The 17,356-nt window shown below is 37.7% G+C and overlaps 1 protein-coding gene across 1 annotated transcript in view; it reads right to left on the bottom strand.

The window, feature by feature from the left end:
- Positions 1-17,356, bottom strand: part of LOC128666232 (sodium- and chloride-dependent GABA transporter 3) — a 280,538-nt gene that overhangs the window by 31,888 nt on the left and 231,294 nt on the right. The window contains exons 7-8 of the mRNA XM_053720701.1: positions 6,270-6,373; positions 4,488-4,612 (exon numbers count right to left, since the gene is read on the bottom strand). Coding sequence (XP_053576676.1) covers positions 4,488-4,612; positions 6,270-6,373 — 229 coding nt within the window. The remainder of the gene's footprint in view (positions 1-4,487; positions 4,613-6,269; positions 6,374-17,356) is intronic.

The following is a 17,356-nucleotide window of genomic DNA, read 5'->3' as shown; positions in this document are numbered from 1 at the left end:
ACCATAAAAATCTTGAATTTCTAAAAACAAGTAAGACCTTGTCTGCAAGACAAGCAAGATGGTCTATATTCTTTGATCGTTTCAATTTTCTTTTAACCTACAGACCAGGACACTTAAATACCAAAGCCGATGCTCTCTCTAGATTACATGAACAAGACACTCATAATCAAATTAACCAAATCATTCCAAAAGAAAAAATTATAGGTTTACTAACACCTTTAGAAGAGGAGATATTAAAAGAATTAAAACATGAACCACCACATGGAATAGACTGTCAAAAAGATTCCAATACTGGTCTTTTTTATCATAATTCTAAACTATATATCCCCAAACAAATTAGATCTTCTATTCTTAAACAAACCCATGACGGGACACTAGCAGGTCATCCAGGTATTTCTAAAACTATAGACCTAACCAGGAGAAATTATTGGTGGCCACTCATGGATACCTATATTACAAATTACGTAAAACATTGTGATACCTGTGCCAGAAACAAGTTAGCTCACAAAAGACCATCAGGTCTTTTATCTCCTCTGCCTATTCCTGACAAACCCTGGAGTACCATTTCAATGGACTTTATTGTCGAGTTACCTGAATCCCACCATTACAATACTATTTTAGTTGTCATTGACCATTTAACAAGACTGGCTCATTACATTCCCCTAAAAGGTCTCCCTACAGCTTTCACTACAGCTCACGTTTTCCTAGACAACATAGTTCGCTTACATGGACTGCCTAAAGTTATTATAACTGATCGTGGTACACAGTTTACCTCTAATTTTTGGAGATCCTTATGTAAGCTAATCAAGATTGATTCAAGATACTCAACTGCTTTTCACCCTCAGACAAATGGCCTTACAGAACGACTCAACCAAACCCTTGAACAATATCTTTGTTGTTATATATCTCATCTGCAGGATGACTGGTCATCTTATTTACCTTTGGCAGAATTCTGTTATAACAATACTACTTCTACATCAACTAAACTATCCCCATTCTTCGTTACTTATGGATATCATCCTACTACCATTTCATTGTCCTCTCAACAAGTGAACTCTCCCTCAGCATTGGATTTCGCAACTACCCTACAAGAAAGACTTAACATCCTGAAAAAACATCTTTCGGAAGCTAAAGATTATCAAAAAAGGTTATATGATACCCATCACACTGCTAGCCCGGCTTATCAGATTGGAGATTTAGTACTACTCTCGACAAAGAATCTCAAACTTTCAGTTCCTAGCAAAAAGTTAGCAAATCAATACTTGGGTCCTTTTAAGATTTCTAAACTAATCAACCTCAATGCTGTGAGGTTAGAGCTTCCCCAGGATTTTAAGATTCACCCCTCTTTTCATGTCTCTTTGTTAAAGCCATATCTTCCTTCACCTCAGTCCCTCTCCTTGACTCGACCACCTCCAATACTCATAGATGATCGAGAGGAGTATGAAGTTGAAGCTGTGTTGGATTCTAGGATCCATAGGAGGAGGTTAGAGTACCTTGTGAAATGGAAAGGTTATGGTTCCGAGGATAACTCTTGGCAGCTTCATTCTGATCTTCGCACTCCCCGTCTTCTACGAAATTTTCATCGCCGCTATCCTGAGAAACCTAGTTTGGAAACCCCTGGGGTGCTTCCTTGAAGGGGGGGAGATGTGGTATACCTTTAACTCTAACCCCTCCTATTTGGTCTCCACCCTATTTAAGGACTACCTGTAACACTCATTTACTGCCTGATTATTGAAGTCATAGCTACTCTGTTGTAGCTTTCCTTATTTCAGGTCTCCTATTGCTTGTATCCTGTGCAAAGTGGTTTACTATGTTTACTCTTGTTGCATCTTGAATCTCTTACGATCTTATCGTTACTTTGTCATTACCGACTCTGGATCATTCAACGGCCGGATCTACTTTTTCACCGCTACCCGGAAGTAAGCCGCATTCACACACGCTGCCTGACCCAGACACGGATCTTCCAATGCGGTAACAGATTAACCACGGTCCTCAAGGTGGTAACGTACACGAACAAAGCTAAAGCCTTTAAACTTCTTACCTGCTTGTTTTTTGTCACCATTCTGAATTATTGGACATATCCTATTACCTGCAACATCCAATATAAACAAACATTGTATGTCTGTGGAATGTCTGAACTTGTAAATATTTTAGGCTGTGTGTGATTGCGTGAAGTAAAAAGGATCAATTGTTTCTACCATTTCTGATTCTGAGCATGTCAGTATTTCTTTTTCATATGTGGCCTCCGTTTACATATATATATATCGAACATAAGATATATATTATATTAATAAATACTTATGTTTATTAACACCTAAGTCAGTAGTTAATATATAAATTCATCATATATTAAATGTCTCATATTGTTTAATCAGGCTACATAGAAGTTGTTTTCTGATTACTACAAAAAAGAGCAACAAGCTCTAATTTTAGGGCTAACCTTTATAACAAATGTGCAAATACTTGTTTACTGAAATACAAAGCTCAGAATACCACAGGTACAGAGAACTGTTTATTTTCTTTATTTTTAGATGACAAAAGATTATGTGTATCTAATTTACTCTGTCCAAGTTGTCTTGTACAATCTCCTCTGGATAACCTCTTGTCCTGAACTTTTTGGCCATTTTATCTAGCCTAGTTTCTGAGGATCTGATATCATCCTTTTTGTTCTCAGTAATTGGCTATATGGTAAACGTCTTATCGTTGCAGGGGGATGAAAACTATCAAAAGATAGTAGATTATTTCAGTCAGTTATTTTAGTAAAGATATCACATTGTAATCTGTCATCCTTAATATATACCATGTTATCCAGAAAGCTGATATTAGTTATACTACTCTCCATAGTGAATTGTCTGTATAGAAATATATAGTTCTGGGACCAACGGGTTAAATCGAATAATCACCTCACTGAACGGACGTGATGTATGCACAGAACTGAGAGTGCCTCGCTACAGAACCGCAAGTATTGGGCTGTATACCTAAGTGTTACATTGTTACAATTATTGATTATTCTGCCCAATATTAAGCCAATATGCCAACAAGGGACATTTAACTGTTATACTGAGCTAATATTGAGCTTACACGCTGACAAGAGGCGTTACATGTTACGCATGGTGTAAACATTCAAACACTACTTAAGACGAATGCATATATACTCTGCTATAGGGTTCAGGTGAAATCCCAGGTTACTCTTGGCTCAGGTTTATCTACTATCTACATCAAGAGCAGACGATACTTGTACACAGTGACTGTGCCTATTAACCCTTCTCATTGACTGGCTTTGTGGCGGCTTACACATTACTTTCATTCTTGGGATTACAAATATTAACAGGACACTGGAACACTTTTTTGCTCTTTTTAGACTTTGCTACATAGGGATGGTAGCATATTTTTGACTCCCCTAGGGACGCCTGGGGTGATATCTATTTTGTAGGGTATGTATGGATGATTGGAGTGAGAGGAGTTTTTAGATACAAACTTTTTCATTGTCTTGTATTTTTATAAAACCTTTATAATTTTTCATAAATAATTGCTTCTAGTTTTCTGTGCTGTGTAATATTTTGTATGTTAATGCATTCATGATATTCGAAGTTTGGCTTTTTGCGCGTGTCGGGTTAGAGCTTGTGTGAAAACTTTTTCTTTAGACTTGCAATATGCGAGCTATCCGACATGCCAAAAAGCTTACTTCTAGCAAAGTTAACAGGGAAGCGCTAAATAGTGTGTCACTTGTTATCTAGCCCTAAATGGCATAAATATTCACTTATTTGTAAAGTGGCTTTTAAACTTCAACCTTTGATTATAAGACCTAAAATAAGTAATATTATGTGACTCTCTGTTATTCTGTCTGGCTCCTATAAATATCATTATCAGAGATTGGTGTGATATGCTATGAGCAGTTCAAACATTTTAAATCATAGTATCCAACACAATTCCTCTGGAACTACTGTAAATATAACTGTTATAAATAAGCACAAGAGTGAAAAAACCCACATCAGCATAAAGGCTGTTTCGTTTATTAAAGGGGTATGAAACCCATAGGAAACCCATACATTTTCTTTTGTGATTCTGACAGAACAAATATTTAACTATTTAATGCATCAAATTTGCCTCGTACCCATAATATTCTGTGTTGAAGACCTAGGTAGCATCTGGTAACACTACATGGCAGGAATTAGCCCTCTGGTGATCTTGCAAATGGATAACATTCTTGTAAAACTGCTGCCATATAGTACAGAAATGGGCCTGCTCCTAAGCATACACCTCTTGCTTTAAAACAAAAGATACCAAGAGAATGAAGAAAAACTGACAATAGAAGTAAATTAGAAAGATGTTTAAAAGTGCTGCTCTATCTGAATCATGAAAGAAAACATTTGAGTTTCATGCCCCTTTAAGTCTCATCATTAGCATTAGTGCTATTGTCTTACTCAGATTTTTTCTAGTACACTTTCTGTATCATTTTATTTGCATCTTACTTTTTTATATCATACCTGATTCTGCAACATCAGCAATTGCTACTCCTTGTTCATAAGCCATAAATCCAAGAACAGAAAATATGGCAAAACCCGCAACAAAACTGGTACCACTATTTAAACAGCAAAGCATTAGGCAGTCTCTATAAAGAAACAAACAAAATATATATAAGTGAGCCGGTATCCTCTAAAAGAATTTATAACATTTCTAATAGTGTTCTGTAAACCATACAGGACCTGTGAAAACTGTAACTGAACTAAAATAGTCCCAATCAAACAGAGAAAATCCTAACTGATACCATAAAGCTATGTCTGTGATGATAACGAGTCAGCTTTAGATTACATATGTATGTGGTCAACATATAGGGCTTAGACCTACCCAGCAAGGATTAATTTCCCACAATTACATTAGTATTAACCCATGAGAGAATAAAGAGCAAATAACCGCATTACTCTAAAACAAATCGTGTAAATACATTAACAAGATTGTACCTTCATTGCTCAATTGCCATTATTCATTCACAAGATTGGATATTAAACATAACCAAAGGCCTAATGAGACAATATCAGCAAAAGTTACTCATAAATTTGTCACTAATGTAACTATATAATTATTTAATCAGAAGTGACATCTCTTGGGAAACAGAGCTTTGCTACTGATTGAAATGGACATATCTTGCAATAAGGATTCCTACAAACAGATCCAGCATTTTACATTACAGATTGAGTGGTTCCCTAAATGCCCTAATGTTCAATAAAATGAATTTATCAAGCTGCAAACTAACAGATTCTCAAGCAGATAACTGGTTCACCTGCAATCCAATGCTTGTGATGCAGTATTGAAATTGCACAAGACCATATCATGTATAAGGATGAAGCATTCAGCCCATTGAGTGTGGTGGATGAGAAGTGGCCACCATCCACAATTTACCCAGACTACAAATAATGATCATGTTTCACCCCTCTAGAGGTCCCCCTTCCTAATCATATTATGGGGCTCCTCACTGCAACCATTAAATAAAACTGTAGTCTCCTTTCCCTTAATTGTTGGCAGTCAGAACTTGTGGCATTGCCATGTGAGTGCATGCTGACATCATAGGGTATTAAGAAGTCCTAGCAGCTGCAGAGACTTTGTTGTTAATCAAGCTGTGGTTGGGGATTAGAAAGCTCACATCTCATCCCACAGACCACATACATACAGAACAAAAAAGAGGCCCCTCATTTAAAAGAAATTGGTATACCCATTCAAATAAAGGGTCTCATTCCTCTATAAGATACTGTTAAAGTGTTGTTCTCCCTGTGGTGGATCTTAGAGTGAGCCTCTATTTCTCATCATATTTGTGCTTGAGGAACAGGTAACCCCTCATTTGAAAGGCAGTGACTCCATAGCAGCCCTTATCCCCTAAATACAGACTACAAAACACAAACACCAGACAATACCCCTCATGTAAAAGAAGGGATAACCCACTTTTAAATAAAAATCTAATAGCCCTTTGGGTAGAAAATGATTGAATAGAAATTGAAAATGATGTGTCTTCTCTGTGACTGTAACAAAGCTCTTGGCTTTCAAAAGAGGATCCCAGCACCCCAAAGTAAACACTACAATGAGGCAAGTGACCCATCTTCTAAAAAGCAGGAGCCCCATCTTTCAAATGAGGGGCCACATGTGCAGGTAAATATCAGTTGATCACTTTGGTAACAGTGATCACCTGACAAAATCACAAGCATATTATTTTAGGAATTGCATTTCTCCTCAACCTTGTATCCAACTCAAAATAGCAATAAATTGCACAATGGTACCTGTAGCAATTGTTGTTGTAATTGTTGTAACTTCCCAGCGCTGTCAAACATCCTAAGCAAATCGCATATGAGAAAAAGATCTGGGTGCCAGCATCTACCCACACCTGTTGGAAGAAAAACAAATACATTAATGAAAAAGTAACTACATCACTTAGGAAAGGATACCCACTTAAAGGGCCAGTTTACATCTTGTAATTACATGACAGTTTTGTTGCTATAGAATATCAGCTAAGTCTAAATGTTTTTAAACATATTAACATCTTGTTTGCTGCAATTATTCAATAACCAAGCTCCAGCCACAGCTTACTTTATTTGGAGAAGTTAATCTGGGTTTGAGTCTGCAAGCTGGAAGGCTAACTACCATACATATGTTAGTGTAAATTACAGTGTTTTGCAGCCTATCTGTTAAACGCAATTAGGGAAATATGTGCAGCAGTGTTAGCCTCAAGAAGTCAGTTGAGTGCATTCTCAGCTCAGAGAATTACAAAACTGTTTCTAGAGCTAAATTAAATAAAAATAGGGCAAAATAAATCATGAATGTATATTGAAAAGTTGTTTCATTATACATAACTAAACATATTATATAGCAATCTCAAGGTGTATTCTGCCCCTTTAAAGGGAAAATGAACTAACATTATACAAGTTCTGTTAATCCTTTTTTTAACTTGATATTGAAACTGGCAGAATATGCATGTTTGTGCACTACTGATAACCGGTGACAATTTGTTCACTATGAGACATTTCACACAACTAGACAGAAACATGCCTCCACAATCTATAAAAACAAAACTAGTGGTATTCAGAACATCATAAAACAGTAATATATATAAAAAACACCTTGTTTAAGGTTGCAAATAAATAAGCAATTAAGTAAATAAATAAATACATCACCCTCTTTTTTGTTTATTTGAGTAAGAATATACAGTATATACCCAGGATTTTCATGGCTTTAATAAAAAATTTTGAGTTTAAATATCCATAGTTTTTAGATTTGTTAGTGAGGGTCTTTGTTATCTCACGCCAAACATAGCCAAACAGCTCTCAAGTTAAGATTTACCTTCCTAAACTTTTTTGAGGAACCTTGCAGTACAAGAAGATATCTTAGATAATTTCCCCATTTATCATTCTTGTGAACTGCTGGTGCAATGCCACCCCTGCAGATTCATGGCCGATCGACCGCTAGCAGGGGGTGTCAATCAATCCGATCGTATTCAATCGGGTTGATTTCTGTCCGCGGCCTCAAAGCAGGCGGAAAAGTTATGGAGCAGCCGTCTTCTGTTTCCGGCGAGCCGTATGGAGCTTAATAAATCGGCCCCTTAATCTTCACCACAAATAATATGTAAATATAGTGATGGTTTTGTTTGTCAGCTATTATTTTTGCTCGAATGCAAACTGTGCTCTGATAGGAATGCCCATGCATTTCTACATTCTGCACATGGTGTTAACAAGCAAAGTACAAAGTAAACAGGATAATTGCACCTGTCTGTGAAGAAGATTTTATTGTCAATTTAATGAAAATTTGACAGCATGAAAGCAAAGTAAATTTCGACCTACATACTGGAGAGAACTTTGTTTGCTGAAGACATGTAGATAAAGTAAATGGAACATAAGCCTCCAGAAAATGTTATCATGCATAACAAAGTGTACCGTGTAAATGTATTACAAATATTTTGAATGAGAAGAGTTTAAGTAGTTTAAACTGATTTCAAAATCAAGGGAAAGTTCATGTTTGTGTAGTAATTATACATAGGGACAGAAGGTTTACTGAATAGTAAGGACAACTCAAACAGTAGTATCTGTCTGTCTATCTATCCATCAGTCAAGAAAGCCTATTTATCAAGCCGTTAACCGCAAATATGCTGGAATTCCACAGCGTAATTGTGGCAAGCCTGATTTGACCTATTTATCAAAGCCTACAGATTGGCAAAAGTTGAAATTTGTGACGTAACAAACGATTCACCGGTCTCAGTCCGGCACAGATCAATGCTTTCGTCATTACAGATGTTCTGAATATAAATTCGGCACTATCTGACAACTTTTGCAAGTTAACAAATTTCTAACAGGTTCGTTTAACACTATTCCGGCCCAGCGTACCTGATTTTCAATCCACCACCCTGGAGGCCGCGGATGCCATTGGAATCAATGGGAGTCTGAAAGCAGTGAAAGCTCATGTTCGATGCTGCCAGATATCCCATTGATTTCTAAGGTAGAATAAAAGTTAAGTTTACACCTAACACCCTAACATAAGCCCCGAGTCTAAACACCCATAATCTGCCCCCCCCCCGACATCGCCGCAATCTACATAAAATTATTAACCCCTATTCCGCTGCTCCTGGACACGCCACAACTAAATAAATGTATTAACCCCTATCCCGCCGCTCCTGGAGCCCACCGCAACTAACTAAATGTATTAACCCCTGTCCCGCCACTCCCGGAGCCCACCGCAACTAAATAAATGTATTAACCCCTAAACCCCCTGGCCTCCCACATTACTACCACTTACTAAACCTATTAAACCCTAAACCTAGCAACCCGCTAACTTAACATTAAATATTAACTCATCCCTATCTTATAATAAATTTAAACTTACCTTTAGAATTAAAATAAACTATATTAAACTACTAATTAACCTACCCAAACTATTATACTACAATTACATTAAACTATATTAAACTATTAATTAACCTACCCTAACTATAATACTAAAATTACATTAAACTACAAATTAAATTAACTAAATTACATATTTAAAAACCTAACCCTACTCAAGTTATTTAAATCTACTATTAAAAATTACTAAGTTACAAAAAAATAACAACTAAGTTACACAAAATAAAAAATAAATGATCAAATATTTAAACTAATTACACCTAATCTAATAGCCCTATTAAAATAAAAAAGCCCCCCAAAATAAAAAAAAAAACCCTAGCATACAATAAACTACTAATGGCCCTTAAAAGTGCCTTTTGCAGGGCATTGCCCCAAAGAAATCAGCTATTTTACCTGTAAAATAAAATACAAACACCACCAACAGTAAAACCCACCACCCACACAACCAAACCCCCCAAATAAAACCCTATCTAAAAAACATAAGCTCCCCATTGCCCTGAAAAGGGCATTTGTATGGCCATTGCCCTTAAAATTAAACCTAAAATTAAAACCCACCCAATAAACCCTTAAAAAAACCTAGCACTAACCCCCGAAGATCCACAGTTTTCAGAGACCGGACATCCATCCTCATCCAAGCGGCAGAAGTCTTCATCCAAGCGGGCCGAAGTCTTCATCCAACTGGGCAGAAGTCTTCCTCCAGACGGCATCTTCTATCTTCATCCATCCAGCGCAGAGCGGCTCTATCTTCAAGATATCCGGCATGGAGCATCCTCTTCTTACGATCACCACTGAATGAAGTTTCCTTTAAATTACGTCATCCAAGATGGTGTCTCTTACATTCTGATTGGCTGATAGAATTCTATCAGCCAATAGGAATTAAGGTGGAAAAAATCCTATTGGCTGTTACAATGAGCCAATAGGATTGAGCTTGCATTCTATTGGCTGATTGGAATAGCCAATATAATGCACGCTCAATCCTATTGGCTGATTGGATCAGCCAATAGGATGAAAGCTCAATCCTATTGGCTGATAGCAACAGCCAATAGGATTTTTTCCACCTTAATTCCTATTTTTTTCATCCTATTGGCTGATCCAATCAGCCAATAGGACTGAGCTTACATTCTATTGGCTGATTGGAATAGCCAATAGAATGCACGCTCAATCCTATTGGCTGATTGAATCAGCCAATAGGATGAAAGCTCAATCCTATTAGCTGATTGCAACAGCCAATATGATTTTTTCCACCTTAATTCCTATTGGCTGATAGAATTTTATCAGCTAATCGGAATGTAAGAGAGGCCATCTTGGATGACGTCATTTAAAGGAAACTTCATTCTTCAGCGGTGATCGTAAGAAGAGGATGCTCCGTGCTGGATGTCTTGAAGATAGAGCCACTCCGCGCCGGATGGATGAAGATAGAAGATGTAGTCTGGATAAAGACTTCTGCCCGGTTGGATGAAGACTTCGGTGGGCTCTGGGAGCAGCGGGATGGGGGTTAATAACTTTATTTAGTTGCGGCGGGGTCAGGGAGTGGTGGGATAGGGGTTAAACATTTTAGTATAGTGGCGGTGTTTAGTGACAGGGTATAAATAAAGTTGTGAAAAAGCCGAATAGCAGCGAGATCGATGACTTATTTAACAACAGTTTGCTGCTCATCGCCCCATACTTGGTGCGCGGCTTTTTAGCAGTTTTTTTATAAATAAGGAGAGCGTATTTAGGTCTGCGGCTGCGATTTTAGGCGATGTTATGTGAGCGTATTGGTGCCGTCGAATGCAGCATAGTTGATGGCTTGATAAATATCCCTCTATGTCTGTATGTCCGTCTGTCAGTTGGTCTGCCTGTCTTTCTATCTATGTATCTATCTATCCATCATCTTTCTATCTATCTATCCATCAGTCTATGGGGCCAATTTATTAATGTCTATCTGACATGATACTCCTGGAGCCCACCGCAACATCGCTGAATGCCAACAGCATACACTGTTTGCATTTAGCATTGCACAAGTAGTTCACCAGAACTGCTTGTGCAATGCTGCCCCCCTGCAGATTTGCGGCCAATCGGCCGCTATCAGTGGGTGTTAATCAGCCCAATCGTATAGAATCAGGCAGATTGCAGACCGCAGCCTCAGAGACAGCGGCCAAGTTATGGAGCAGCAGTCTTAAGACCGCTGCTTCATAACTGCTGTTTCCGGCGAGCCTGAAGGCTCAGTCGGAAACAGGGGCATCAAGCTCCATTCGGAGCTTGATAATTTGGCTCCTATGTCTGTCTGTCTATCTATCTATCCATCAGTCTATGTGTTTATGTCCGTCTGTCAGTCAGTCTGCCTGTCTATCTATATAGCTATCTTTAAAGATCTAAATCTTGGGAAAATCATATTTAACCCAGCCCTTAGATCTTCACACCTCTAGTGGTTGAACCCTGTTATAGAACATAATACTGCATAACAAAAGTATGCACATTAATAAAGCTGCTACAGAATGCACTCAATCCTCTTTGCAGAGTGATTGAAAATCTATCAAGTTTCAGAATTTAAATGCATCAGAAGCAGGCACACACACACACACACAAACACATATAAATATATATACACACAAAACAGAGGGTACAACAAAATATTTTTAAGTGCTGCAAAAAAATTGCCTGCAAAAAACACCTATGCCTTTATATTAAAATTGTGATTTTAGTTAAAAAATATGGCCATAATCTGCTTAGCCAGTCGCCAACTCACAAGGTTTCTCAATGTTGACTGGTCCTAACACTACACTACTTTATGGGTTGAATCATTCCTGCCTTTTCTTTTTATAATAGAATGAGACTTTATATATACAACTCTATTTATGAGTACACGTAATCTGCGGTGGGGGGCTTTAACCAATGGAATATGGTCAGTCTCCCTTTTTGTAATTACAAAGTTTGGTTTAGCACCTTACAAAAAGTTGAAAGACATCTTTGGGAGTGCTGCTAATGAGAATGAATAGTCGCACAAAGCAGAGGGTACTGGCGAACATCACAATTTTAATATAAAAGCATAGGTGTTTTTTGCACGCATTTTTTTGTAGCATATAAAAATGTTCTATTTATTTGTGGATGTGCACAAATACCCCCTGTTTTGTGTAACTATCCAGTTTCATAAGCAACAATCCTAAAGATGTATTTAAGATGTGCTAAGCCAAACTTTGTGGATTTATATTTTAAAAAAAGGAGACTAATGATATTCCATTGGTTAAAGCCCCCGACGCAAGATTAGGTGTACTCATGATAGTGTAATGGAATTGTGTATATAAAGCCAGGGAGTCTCATTCTATTATAAAGAGAAAAGGCAGGAATGATTCAACCCATAGAGGCAAAGTATTGTAGGAGCAGTCAACATTGGGACACCTTGTAAGTTGGTGGCTAAGCAGAATATGGCCATATTGTGTGACTAAGATCCAAATTTTAATATAAAACAATAGTGTTTTTTTGCAGGTGATTTTTTGCAGCATTCAAAAATGTGCAGGCGAATGTGCGCCAATACCCTCTGTTTTGTGTAACTATTCAGTCTCATTGTCAGCACTCCCAAAGCTGTATTAGAACTTTTTGTAAGGTGTGTGTATATATATATATATTCTGTAAAACGAGGTGCAAAAAACGCACTAATTCAAACTGCACACACAGATTAACATAAGTGCTTGAATGTAAAATCCTAAAAATTTGTATTCAGGACTACAACAGATGAGATAACCAACAGAGGGAAAGGCAGCTTCCACAATCCTGATTGCTACTTCAGGAGGAATAAATGTGTATATAAGTAAAATAAAGGAAGCACACAAACAAAATATCTCTAAGTGTAGTATTGTTTAACCTCTTCACTACCATGACTTTCAGAGACGAACATGCCCAAAATACCGGAGAATTTTTTGCATTTTTAATATCACTACATTTAAAAAGAAAACATAATTTATGTAAGAACTTACCTGATAAATTCATTTCTTTCATATTAGCAAGAGTCCATGAGCTAGTGACGTATGGGATATACATTCCTACCAGGAGGGGCAAAGTTTCCCAAACCTCAAAATGCCTATAAATACACCCCTCACCACACCCACAAATCAGTTTAACGAATAGCCAAGAAGTGGGGTGATAAGAAAAAAGTGCGAAAGCATATAAAATAAGGAAATTGGAATAATTGTGCTTTATACAAAAAAATCATAACCACCACAAAAAGGGTGGGCCTCATGGACTCTTGCTAATATGAAAGAAATGAATTTATCAGGTAAGTTCTTACATAAATTATGTTTTCTTTCATGTAATTAGCAAGAGTCCATGAGCTAGTGACGTATGGGATAATGACTACCCAAGATGTGGATCTTTCCACGTAAGAGTCACTAGAGAGGGAGGGATAAAATAAAGACAGCCAATTCCTGCTGAGATAATCCACACCCAAAATAAAGTTTAATGAAAAACATAAGCAGAAGATTCAAACTGAAACCGCTGCCTGAAGTACTTTTCTACCAAAAACTGCTTCAGAAGAAGAAAATACATCAAAATGGTAGAATTTAGTAAAAGTATGCAAAGAGGACCAAGTTGCTGCTTTGCAAATCTGATCAACCGAAGCTTCATTCCTAAACGCCCAGGAAGTAGAAACTGACCTAGTAGAATGAGCTGTAATCCTTTGAGGCAGAGTTTTACCCGACTCAACATAGGCATGATGAATTAAAGATTTCAACCAAGATGCCAAAGAAATGGCAGAAGCTTTCTGGCCTTTTCTAGAACCGGAAAAGATAACAAATAGACTAGAAGTCTTTCGAAAAGACTTAGTAGCTTCAACATAATATTTCAAAGCTCTAACAACATCCAAAGAATGCAACGATTTCTCCTTAGAATTCTTAGGATTAGGACATAATGAAGGAACCACAATTTCTCTACTAATGTTGTTGGAATTCACAACCTTAGGTAAAAAATCAAAAGAAGTTCGCAACACCGCCTTATCCTGATGAAAAATCAGAAAAGGAGACTCACAAGAAAGAGCAGATAATTCTGGCAGAAGAGATCGCCAAAAGGAACAAAACTTTCCAAGAAAGTAATTTAATGTCCAATGAATGCATGGGTTCAAAAGGAGGAGCTTGAAGAGCCCCCAGAACCAAATTCAAACTCCAAGGAGGAGAAATTGACTTAATGACAGGTTTTATACAAACCAAAGCTTGTACAAAACAATGAATATCAGGAAGATTAGCAATCTTTCTGTGAAAAAGAACAGAAAGAGCAAAGATTTGTCCTTTCAAGGAACTTGCGGACAAACCTTTATCTAAACCATCCTGAAGAAACTGTAAAATTCTCGGAATTCTAAAAGAATGCCAAGAAAAATGATGAGAAAGACACCAAGAAATATAAGTCTTCCAGACTCTATAATATATCTCTCTAGATACAGATTTACGAGCCTGTAACATAGTATTAATCACAGAGTCAGAGAAACCTCTTTGACCAAGAATCAAGCGTTCAATCTCCATACCTTTAAATTTAAGGATTTGAGATCCTGATGGAAAAAAGGACCTTGCGACAGAAGGTCTGGTCTTAACGGAAGAGTCCACGGTTGGCAAGAGGCCATCCGGACAAGATCCGCATACCAAAACCTGTGAGGCCATGCCAGAGCTACCAGCAGAACAAACGAGCATTCCTTCAGAATCTTGGAGATTACTCTTGGAAGAAGAACTAGAGGCGGAAAGATATAGGCAGGATGATACTTCCAAGGAAGTGATAATGCATCCACTGCCTCCGCCTGAGGATCCCGGGATCTGGACAGATACCTGGGAAGTTTCTTGTTTAGATGAGACGCCATCAGATCTATTTCTGGAAGTTCCCACATTTGAACAATCTGAAGAAATACCTCTGGGTGAAGAGACCATTCGCCCAGATGCAACGTTTGGCGACTGAGATAATCCGCTTCCCAATTGTCTATACCTGGGATATGAACCGCAGAGATTAGACAGGAGCTGGATTCCGCCCAAACCAGAATTCGAGATACTTCTTTCATAGCCAGAGGACTGTGAGTCCCTCCTTGATGATTGATGTATTCCACAGTTGTGACATTGTCTGTCTGAAAACAAATGAACGATTCTCTCTTCAGAAGAGGCCAAGACTGAAGAGCTCTGAAAATTGCACTGAGTTCCAAAATATTGATCGGTAATCTCACCTCCTGAGATTCCCAAACTCCTTGTGCCGTCAGAGATCCCCACACAGCTCCCCAACCTGTAAGACTTGCAGCTGTTGAAATTACAGTCCAGGTCGGAAGAACAAAAGAAGCCCCCTGAATTAAACGATGGTGATCTGTCCACCACGTCAGAGAGTGTCGTATAATCGGTTTTAAAGATATTAATTGAGATATCTTTGTGTAATCCCTGCACCATTGATTCAGCATACAGAGCTGAAGAGGTCGCATGTGAAAACGAGCAAAGGGGATCGCGTCCGATGCAGCAGTCATAAGACCTAGAATTTCCATGCATAAGGCTACCAAAGGGAATGATTGTGACTGAAGGTTTCGACAAGCTGAAATCAATTTTAGACGTCTCTTGTCTGTCAAAGACAGAGTCATGGACACTGAATCTATCTGGAAACCCAGAAAGGTTACCCTTGTCTGAGGAATCAATGAACTTTTTAGTGAATTGATCCTCCAACCATGATCTTGAAGAAACAACACAAGTTGATTCGTATGAGATTCTGCTAAATGTAAAGACTGAGCAAGTACCAAGATATCGTCCAAATAAGGAAATACCACAATACCCTGTTCTCTGATTACAGACAGAAGGGCACCGAGAACCTTTGTAAAAATTCTTGGGGCTGTAGCTAGGCCAAACGGCAGAGCCACAAACTGGTAATGCTTGCCCAGGAAAGAGAATCTCAGGAACTGATAGTGATCTGGATGAATCGGAATATGTAGATATGCATCCTGTAAATCTATCGTGGACATATAATGCCCTTGCTGAACAAAAGGCAAGATAGTCCTTACAGTTACCATTTTGAATGTTGGTATCCTTACATAACGATTCAATATTTTTAGATCCAGAACTGGTCTGAAGGAATTCTCCTTCTTTGGTACAATGAAGAGATTCGAATAAAACCCCAGTCCCTGTTCCAGAACTGGAACTGGCATAATTACTCCAGCCAACTCTAGATCTGAAACACATTTCAGAAATGCTTGAGCTTTCACTGGATTTACTGGGACACGGGAAAGAAAAAATCTCTTTGCAGGAGGTCTTATCTTGAAACCAATTCTGTACCCTTCTGAAACAATGTTCTGAATCCAAAGATTGTGAACAGAATTGATCCAAATTTCTTTGAAAAAACGTAACCTGCCCCCTACCAGCTGAGCTGGAATGAGGGCCTCACCTTCATGTGGACTTAGAAGCTGGCTTTGCTTTTCTAGAAGGCTTGGATTTATTCCAGACTGGAGATGGTTTCCAAACTGAAACTGCTCCTGAGGAAGAAGGATCAGGCTTTTGTTCTTTGTTGAAACGAAAGGAACAAAAACGATTATTAGCCCTGTTTTTACCTTTAGATTTTTTTATCCTGTGGTAAAAAAGTTCCTTTCCCACTAGTAACAGTTGAGATAATAGAATCCAACTGAGAACCAAATAATTTGTTACCCTGGAAAGAAATGGAAAGTAGAGTCGATTTAGAAGACATATCAGCATTCCAAGTTTTAAGCCATAAAGCTCTTCTAGCTAAAATAGCTAGAGACATAAACCTGACATCAACTCTGATAATATCAAAAATGGCATCACAGATAAAATTATTAGCATGTTGCAGAAGAATAATAATATTATGAGAATCATGATCTGTTACTTGTTGCGCTAAAGTTTCCAACCAAAAAGTTGAAGCTGCAGCAACATCAGCCAATGATATAGCAGGTCTAAGAAGATTACCTGAACACAGATAAGCTTTTCTTAGAAAGGATTCAATTTTCCTATCTAAAGGATCCTTAAACGAAGTACCATCTGACGTAGGAATAGTAGTACGTTTAGCAAGGGTATAAATAGCCCCATCAACCTTAGGGATTTTGTCCCAAAATTCTAATCTATCAGACGGCACAGGATATAATTGCTTAAAACGTTTAGAAGGAGTAAATGAATTACCCAAATTATTCCACTCTCTGGAAATTACTTCAGAAATAGCACCAGGAACAGGAAAAACTTCTGGAATAACCACAGGAGATTTAAAGACCTTATCTAAACGTTTAGATTTAGTATCAAGAGGACCAGAATCCTCAATTTCTAAAGCAATTAGTACTTCTTTAAGCAAAGAACGAATAAATTCCATTTTAAATAAATATGAAGATTTATCAGCATCAACCTCTGAGACAGAATCCTCTGAACCAGAAGAGTCATTAGAATCAGAATGATGATGTTCATTTAAAAATTCATCTGTATAAAGAGAAGTTTTAAAAGATTTTTTATGTTTACTAGAAGGAGGAATAACAGACATAGCCTTCTTAATGGATTCAG

This window comes from Bombina bombina, chromosome 7 (genome assembly GCF_027579735.1).
Source record: "Bombina bombina isolate aBomBom1 chromosome 7, aBomBom1.pri, whole genome shotgun sequence".
NCBI classification, from domain to species: Eukaryota; Metazoa; Chordata; class Amphibia; order Anura; family Bombinatoridae; genus Bombina; species Bombina bombina.
Note: the sequence above shows the minus strand (reverse complement) of the source record. Positions and strands in the feature narration are given on the sequence as shown.